A 10,000-nucleotide genomic window follows, 5' to 3' on the forward strand; every position below is an offset into this window, starting at 1 on the left:
ATTATTATTATTATATTATTATTATTATTATTATTATTATTATAATAATAATAATAATAATAATAATAATAATGATAATAATAATAATAATAATAATAATAATAATAATAATAATAATAATAATAATAATAATAATAATAATAATAATAATAATAATGTTATTAATGATGCAGATGATCGTGGCAGTGGTGGAATGGTTGTGACAGTGGCTGCATTGAGCAGTAAGGATCTCTATGTTTTTGTGTATTTCATAATTGTTAAAAAATAAAAAAAAAGTATCTTTTGATATAATAGTGAACAGTAGTGTGATGTCAAAATACTGGTTCCAATCTCAATGTAAGTGTGAAACCAGTTTTATGGAGGACTGTATAATAAATACTCTGTACACTGATCTTTTGGCTTTAGAGTGATGGAATTTTATATTGTAGCCTAAATTAATGCTGGTCGTCAATAAAAGATCATCCATCCTCCTCACCCTTTTACGCCCGGTGATCATAAGAATCTGCCCATGCATTCTGCTGCGAAAATAGTTATTGAAGCTTATGATTCAATATGTATTCTATTCTCTGTTTATACACATACCAAAGGACTGGTTACACACTTCCAATGAGTTTTGAACCGGAAAAGAAGAAGATGTGACGACACGTTTTCTTTAGCAATGGTATGGAATGTATATAGGGCTATGTTAATTAAAGAGACACATTTTGATATATGCGGCTATGTGGTCTTGTGGTTTGACACTCGTTTTCGGATCGGAAGGTCCTGGGTTCGAGCCTCGCACGGCGCATTGTTGAGTCCTTGTATAAAGCTCTTTACTCACATTCTCTCGCCGTACTCAGGTGTAAAATGAGTACCTGGCCTTTAACAGCGTTGGCTCTGTAGGAAAATATTGTAACATCGCCTGGAAGGCGTCATGTCTCGTTCTATATATGTTACGTATTGCTGTTGGTCAGGGACCCTTTGTAAAGCGCTTTGAGCACGTTTAGTGGATATTGCCCTACATTAAAGCTCAAGTTTGTATTTTCTTAATATATCGTCTTAAAACGATTTTATGTTGTTACAAGTTTTAGCGTTTAGCATTATTATAATAAAGATTATATTTTTTTTCTTTGGAAAATGAAAGTATTGCTGCTTGAAACTTGAAGAAATAAAAAAAAATTGTAGGAAATTGAATGGAAGCTTCAATTTAATAAACGAAGACAGACAATGTGAACGATTTGGATTTCCACTTTATCAACAAAACACGATGAATCAAACAAACTCTCCATTTTCACATCTCTCATTAGTCTTTAGTGTTTCACTCATCGTGTTTTATTAATAAAGGGGAAACCCGAGCGTTCACATTATATCTGTCTTTGTTTATTAAATTGAAGCTTCAATTCAATTTCAAATTGTTTTGTTTTCTCTGCACATTAAAAAAAAATAATATCTATTCTCAATTTACAGCATTAACATTTCTACAACATAACATCACTTTGAGTCGAAGGATCACAAATTAGCCAAAATGATATTGGTGGGTATATGGCTTTTTAAAAAGTTAAACACGATTCTAATTATTGGAATGCGTTCTCATTTCAGCAGTACACAACTTCACATAACAACAAACTATGATACATGTTAAAAATGCTTGAACTGTGTTTCTGAAGTCTTTCAGAGATAACCATTCATGCTGACTGACATACGGGACAGAAAAGAAATGTATCTTTTGTTAATTTACTGGATGGTTGTAGAGCGGTATATCTACTGCTTTTTGACCATGAGAGCAGAAAGTTGGCCTTGATTCTAAGATAACTCATGCTTAGAGTTATATTCATAATGGCACATTGAAATAGGAATGGCCACCTTTTCTTTCCTTGTTTATTTATTTTATTTAAAAACAGTTTTTGCTGCTTATCATTGATTTCACTATCTTCTGATTTAAAGAGAAATTGCCATGTCATGATAACATTACAACCACCAGCAAGAAGATCATAACTACAAGGGTGGGCTGGACAGTTTTGCAGTTTTCCTCATAATGTCAACGATATTTGAATTGAACCTTAACATATGGCATGAATGCTCTCTAATCAATTGACTTTGGTGTGTCCTATTGCGTGGTCAACAACCTCAGTCACACCAACAACAACAAAAAAGAAAATGTCTGCACCAAAAGAATTTCGATTCAAGCAGCGTACTGTTATAGAATTTCTGAATGCTGAAGACTGTTTAAGCATCGAAATCCACACCAGAATGGGGCGTGTTTATTGTAACTCGTGTGTTTAATATACTACCAGTGGGTAAGATTCGTGGATGGAGTGGGCGAAGTAAAACAAAACTTTAAGAAAAATGCGATATTGCAACACGAAAACGCTCGACCCCACACGAGTCAACAGACTCAAACCACACTGAGGAAAATGGATTTCTCCACCTTGCTTCATCCAGTCCTACAGTCCAGACCTGGCACCTTCAGACTTCTTATTTCCTAAATTGAAGAATGATCTCAAAGGAAACCATTATGAAAACGACAAAGACGTCGGATCTTGGTGTAGTGAAAATGGACGTCAGATTTATGTCAACGGAATGTGTCAAATGGTGCGATGTTGGTAGCTCTGTGCTGGTTGTGACAATGACTATGTCGAAATATAAAGTACGCCATCTGTAGCTGGGATTTTAAGCCTTCTTTTGATGCATTGTTTACTGAATTATCCTTTTAAAAATGAGGAAATTATTACGGAAATTGCTACTCTTTCGAACCCACTCTCGTAACATAGATGAGATTAGATTATATTTTACATACTTAAGTACTTTTCTTGATCCCAAATCGGACAGAGGCTGAAAGGTGTGTCTGAACATGGATATATACTCTTCCAGCGAACCATAACATTCTGGAACAGCTTCCTAGATTATCTTGCCTCTTTCACTTCATGATTAAACGGCCATCTCCGTGTCTGCTGTGGGCTGACGTTCTAAAGCCATATCACAACTGGATGCTTGTAAAATTTTATTTTACAGACTAAACAAGAGAGCAGGACTTAGAGCGACTCAAAGATTCACTGACAGACGGCTAGGTCAGCGTTTAAAACTAGTCCTTCAGAGCCTCAATACCAAAGAAAGGAGAGTGAGTATATCCCGGTTTCTGTAGCTTTAAACAAATAGTAATTGCTTCCTACTCTCTGTCTATGTAGACCGTGTTCATAAGTAGATGTTTCATTTTAGAAAATTGACACAAGGCACAGCCTTAATCTCAGAGAGTTAAATATCTACAGAGGGCAGGTAGTTTGACCCCACATCATACAGAGATTCCGCTTGTATAAGAGTGATTGTCTTATCATTGGGTGACTGTGTATGGGCCATGTTATTGTTGTTGTTGTTGTTGTTGTTGTTGTTGTATAAAATAGTTAATGAACTCCCGTGTAAGAAGGCATCGTCTCTGGGGAGAAGACGAGGTCTTTGAATACTGGCGTCGGAGTCAAACCCACTCGATTCTGCACCCTGTGAGCTGTTAAATCTCTGTGACGAGCGTTCAACAAAAAATGCTCCCCTGTTTGTATTTAAAATACCTTTATTGCTACTGCTGGAAGATTTTCTATGATCGAAGGAATTCACCTGTCCGACAATGTCTCTTTGCGACACTTTATTCCCACGACTACTAACTGGGTCGCCGTTTATGTTGTTACAGTTTTTAAATTTGTGGCAACAAAATGCCTTAAAAAGAAGCTCGTGATAACGCTTTCGGAAGTCTGCATAAATGAAGGAATAAACATAGAAATTAACAAAACTGTTGGTGTTGAGCATCCAAAGACTTACAAACTTGACTCCCTCGGGTAGTTCGTAATCAGTCATGAAGTGGTCAACAAGGGATGAAAGCATGTAAGGCGCTGTGGTGGTGAAGAATAGTAGTGACGTGAATACTATTAGAAGACGAGCCTTAAGGTTCTTATCTATCATTGAACGACTCATTATGATTTTGTTATCATATACTTCAATATCGGGACATCTTTGACTACTGCTTGCATTACTACAGTGTCTAGCTGTTGCCACTTTCCCAATTTTAGGTCGACCTGTTTCATGGCGTTCATATGAAATAGTTCCGAGATTTTGTCCATTTGGACAGACATATTCTATATGTCTTGGAGGCGTCAATGTTTTTCTGCCAATAACGGAATTGATAATACGTTTAGCTTTGGTGTTGGAAGTGAAAGATACATCAGACCGCTCGGCCAAAGGAACTTGGGCTTTCCACTTTTGTCGATCGAACTTTGCTTTTTTCAGAGCGGCGTGGATCTGGGGAATTAAAAAAAAATATTGTTTTATTTTAGTCAATTTTAAACGGATACGGGTCTACAACATAAGTGAGTAGGTAACTCTTAGTTTTGCCATATAAGATCTACTATATTATATAGATCAACTGGTCTGCAATATTCAAATCAATTGAAGGACTGTCCATAACTTTCTGATAGTAGATACCATTTTAGAATATTTATGCTTTTCTGTTCTTTACAATTATTCGAAAACTACCATTTATTGTTTTCAAGATTTAACATCGTGGCAACTGATAACAATTTAATAAAAAACACAAAAGTCAAAATATATATCAAATCTACCAAATTCACAGATACTACTATTTCAAGACGTTATTAAATATAATATTGCATTCATCACGATTGAATACAAAGTCACTTGTCTCGATTCTGTATGTATATAAAAAGGATCATACTGTCAAGTAAATGAAAAGAAAAAGCACATTTTATTTTCAACCGACTTTTCTTAAAAGTGATATGTAGTTTGATTTACAAATGACAATTAGACACAAACGTCAATTTAGCGCAAGAAAACTCATAGTTTGTGACCAACCGTCTCAAAGCGTTTTTATATCGGAATGAACTTTTGTTATAAATTGAATAATCATGTACATACATACATACACACACACACACACACACGACACACACATGTAATATATATATATATATATATATATATATATATATATATATATATATATATACCAAACTCAACTCTTATATAAAATGAGTTATTCATAAAATCATTTTAAAATAATCTTTCACCTACTGAAGTGAAACATTTGTTTTGCTTTGTCCCCTTTCATATGAGTCACATTTACTCAGTTTGCTTTTCTTTCTATCTTATTGGCTCATTTAGGCACCTCTAGCTTGAAACAATATGTAGAAGTTGAATAAAATTGCACTAATAATATAAATCTATCTATTTGTTTATCTATCTATCTACGTATGGATTCTCTCTCTCCCTCCCTCCCCCTCTCTCTCTCTCTCTCTCTCTCTCTCTCTCTCTCTCTCTCTCTCTCTCTGTCTCTCTTTCCAATTATGATTTATATAATCTCACTGATTTCTGGTGAATTTGCCTCTCCGCAAATGATGATAATTTCTTTATCAGGTTAATGTCCTAAAAATACCATTACACTTTGCTTTTGAAACTTGGACTGGTTTGCTCTATCTAATTTCGCTAACATGAAATTAAAAATAAATTAATCGATAGCGAAAGATAGAAACAATATTTTATTTGGGTTTGTAGCGATTTGTAAATATTTGCAAGTCTGATAACCCAAGATTATTGGACTCGTTGTTATAACAGAAATACTCAAAAACCGACGCAAAATACTGTCCATTATTGTAATAATAATAATAATAATAATAATAATAATAATAATAATAATAATAATAATAATAATAACAATAATAATAATAATATTAAGATAATAATAATAATATTAAGAAGAAGAAGAAGAAGAAGAAGAAGAAGAAGAAGAAGAAGAAGAAGAAGAAGAAGAAGAAGAAGAAGAAGAAGAAGAAGAAGAAGAAAAGAAGAAGTAGAGAAGAAGAAGAAGAAAACAAAACAACATCAATAATAATAATAATAATAATAATAATAATAATAATACTAATAATAATAATAATAATAATAATAATAATAATAATAATAATAATAATAATAATAATAATAATAAAGTATTCTTTTATAGCGCTTAATGCCGAAGCCTCAAAGCTCCTTACAATTTACTTCTCAAACCATAAACACACTCGTACATAGCCAAACAGGCACACACAACAGTCGCACACACTAACTATGCAAGTTTTATAAAATGAAATTGACATTCAACAAAATGGAATCAAAAAATAAACGTATAATTTAGTCATCAATAAGAAAATGCATAGGATGATATTTCTGGTAAAGATGAGTCTTTAGATTTCTCTTTAAATGTTTTATAATAATATCAACTCAAGCCCAAAGTTGTGTTCGGTTAGTTATCGGCGACGTGTACATATATGCACGTCTGACATCCAAACCCACTTATGGGCCTAGTTTAACATCAATGTAATGGACAATATTTTTTGTTTTTTTGCGTCATTTTTTGAGATTTCCATTGCAACAATGAGCCCATATGTCCCACTGATTGTTTATAATAGGAATCATTAATGCTTTTTTACACCCCATATCCCTTAGTTATTAATATAATAATAATATAAAAAAAAACAACTCTGCAGGATAAAAATCGTATTTTACACGTCAAATAACATAAACATATCCCTTTTGGGCTGACTCTGATTGGATAAAAGTAAGGAATCAGGCAGGATTAATACGCGAAGTGCTACCCTTTACAATGAATGGCGAATTCTGATTGGATAAAAATACTATCTTGAAATTATCATCTACATCAAAACACCACGGAAAATCGATTTTTTTTATCGTTCGATAACAATGCTGTGTACAAGTTTGTGCAAGAACAACAAAATATAACAACATCGAAAAAGACGAACGGGGGACCAAAAACTCTTCCGACAGTTTTTGACACATGAAGGTGAGGCCATGAAAGTTGAAATTTCACCCAAGGAACTCAACATGTATTTGACCCGTTTATTCCAACTGCCAAAAAAAGTGAACGGTGAAGAATAGAAGACCAAACTCTAAGAGCCATATTTTCAGTTTACTATCAGTGTCAAGTGTCAAGTTTCCGCGTCACTTTTCTAAAACAACGCCGAGTCTTACAATGTTTGAATTGAAGTGAAGCGGTTTACCAGAACTCGCCTCACAAGCAAAAAGACCGATATCAACCCCGGGTGCAGCCGAGATTTAAAAAAAAACCTATTGCCTCTGTGCACAAATAATAACTTGGTAAGCTGGATGTGTTTGAACCAACGGAAACCATTTAGCGATAGACCAGAGTCCTATCCAAAGAGGAGCAAGCAATAATTTTTACCGCTCATTGGCCGCTACAAAAACGGGTTAATCTACGGCTACACCATCATAGCGTAGAGAATTACGCGTATAGCGATGTCCAAATAAACATAATATTGGTACATTTTTATCTCTATAATTCACGACAGTAATAGTAACACCGAAATGAGAACCCCAGACTAAAATATTGAATTCATTTGAGCAACAAATCGAAATGAAAGTGGTATAATATATATATATATATATATATATATATATATATATATATATATATATATATATATATATATATATATATATATATTATATATATATATATATATATATATATATATATATATATATATATATATATATATAATTCTTGGCTATTCATATTGCTTTCATACCACTCGTTATCATCAAAATTTTAATTGTTGCACGTTGAAACTCGCATCATTTGAAATTTTGAAAATAGCTCGTGGTATAAAAACAATGACGAATAAACACTCATTATTCCATCCCTCTCCCTAAATAGTAACGCGGAATGATATCATCATGTTTGCAATAATAATTTGTGACGTCACATTATCAAGTATACATTTAACTAAAATCATATTTAAAAAAAAGAAGTATCATTTTAATGTTTTTTGAAAATGTCTTCTATTCAAAGATGACGAAATCGGAATCGATTGAGGGGTAGAATAAAAGATTTCTTTCACTCTTGCTCTTTGGAATTCGAACTATGACCTCAACGCGCACTCGCATGCTCGTGCAGCGGTCGGCAACACGTCCAAAAAGCAAGAGTGCAAGAATAGTATATTATTGTCTACTATTCTCTCACTCAAAAATCCTTTTGATTGATAATTGAAAATCAAAATCAACAAAGTGTTTAGATAGTGTTTGCTTGTTCCTCCCATAATGTTTATTTTTCAAATCTTCTCAAATTATGTTTGTTTGTTTGTAACAGTTTGTTCAATTAAGATAAACTACATATAATATAAAATAGCTCATAATCATCAATTTTTGCGTTAGAGAGAAAATCTTCGTTTTGGCCAGAAAACTAATCTAATATATCGATACATAATCTTCTTCTTCTAGGTTCCATGCCTGGTCCAGGCTTCGGATACTGCATGAATTATCTCTCTCCATTCCTCCCTGTCTCTTGCTTTTTCAAACAGCTCTTGGATTGTTAGGTTGGTGAAGCCCTTCAGTTGGTCTATGAGTGTTTTTCTTTGTCTCCCCGGGCGCGTTTACCAGGTATTTTTCCACAACTTGCCAGGTATTCATTTTTATCTTTCCTTACTATGTGTCCGAAAAAGGATAGTTGTCGATCCGCTATTATAGGGCATTAGTTTCCTTTGTTGGTATGTTTGTTTTAGCACTTCTTCGTTCGTTTTGTGTGCAGTATACGATATTCTCTGCATCCTTCTCAAGCACCACATTTCAAAAGCTTCAATGTTCTTTGTGTTTCTGCATTTGTAGTCCAGCTTTCGCATCCGTATAACAAGATTGGCCACACGTAGCACTTCAAGACTCGGAATCTAATCCCGAACGACATCTGTTTGTTTTTCAAAATGTTTCCCAGGTCCATGAAGGCCTGTTTGGCTTGAGTTATTCGATACATAATAATGATCGCTAATACTAGTCAAAATGACTCAAACCCGGGACTTCTAAAAGTCTTGGTGTTAGGATTTTTGGACGAGGTCCACCATAATGGGCAGCGTGGTTGATCGATTGATGTGACCCTTAAAGTTCACTTTTTTTTCAGGTCTGATAACCTAATTCCTTATGGGCTCATTATTGTAATGGAAATTTATTTTAAATGACGTAAAATATTGTCCACAAACTAGGCCCATATGTGGGTTCGAATGTCAGACCTGCATATATGCTCACGTCGATTCTGTCGTATCTGTGTGGCTATGTGGTCGAGTGATATGACACCCGCTTTTAGATAGGAAGGTCTTGGGTTGGAGACTCGCTCGGTGAATAGTTGAGTCCTTGGAAAAGGCTCTTTACTCAGATTCTCTCGCCGTACTCAGATGTAAAACGAGTACCTGGCCGTCAACAGCGTTGCTTCTGTCGGGGAAAAAATGTAAGATCACCAAACAGGCGCCGTGTCTCGTTCTAAATGTTACGTGTTGCTGTTGGTCAGGGACCCTTTGTAAAGAGCTTTGAGCACGTCTAATGGATATTGCGCTATATAAAAGCTCAAGTTTTTAAAGTTGTTTTTTTTTACCATGAAAAGATTCACGTTGTTTTAAAATCTTGGCCAGAATAGTAATCCTTCATAATATATCGATCGAACCGGACAAAATTTAAAAAGTGTCCTTTCTGACATCTGACCCCCTCCACCTACACTCCCCCCCCCCCTCCCCTTCTTCCTCATGTCCACCCGGCAGGATAGCTGGACCTGTTTGATCTCGCGGAAAGGACGTTTCGATAGACTAGTGTCCTATCCAAACGGTAGCAAGAAATTCTTATTGTCCGTTTCACGCTATAGAAACGGGGATAAGCCCCGACTCTATGGGCCTAATGGCACTGAAAGACGGGTATTAATGACAATATTACATTCTTAAAGTTACAAAAACTAAATCTCGCGTTTCTGGACACTCTAACAGTGAAATCCACACCTTGTTAATCACTGAGCGTTTTTTTTTTGTTTTTTTTTAGTATAATTTTAGATAGAGCAATATCCACTAAATGTGCTTAAGCGCTTTACAAAGTGTCTCTGACCAACAGCAACACATAAGATGGAGAACGAGATGTGACTCTTTAGGCAATATTACATTTTTCCGACAGATACAACGCTTTTAACGGCCAGATA

General features: G+C 34.6%; 1 protein-coding gene across 1 annotated transcript in view; it reads right to left on the reverse strand.

The window, feature by feature from the left end:
- Positions 1 to 185: 185 nt before the first annotated feature.
- LOC144970954 (5-hydroxytryptamine receptor 1-like) overlaps positions 186 to 10,000 on the reverse strand; it is a 23,218-nt gene continuing 13,403 nt past the window's right edge. Inside the window, exon 5 of the mRNA XM_078911168.1 lies at positions 186 to 4,263. Within this exon, the coding sequence (XP_078767294.1) occupies positions 3,232 to 4,263 (1,032 nt within the window). The 3' untranslated portion in view covers positions 186 to 3,231. The remainder of the gene's footprint in view (positions 4,264 to 10,000) is intronic.

This window comes from Berghia stephanieae, chromosome 4, assembly GCF_034508935.2.
Source record: "Berghia stephanieae isolate SIO BIC M18660-M18661 chromosome 4, UCSD_Bste_1.3, whole genome shotgun sequence".
In the NCBI taxonomy this organism is placed as follows: Eukaryota; Metazoa; Mollusca; class Gastropoda; order Nudibranchia; family Aeolidiidae; genus Berghia; species Berghia stephanieae.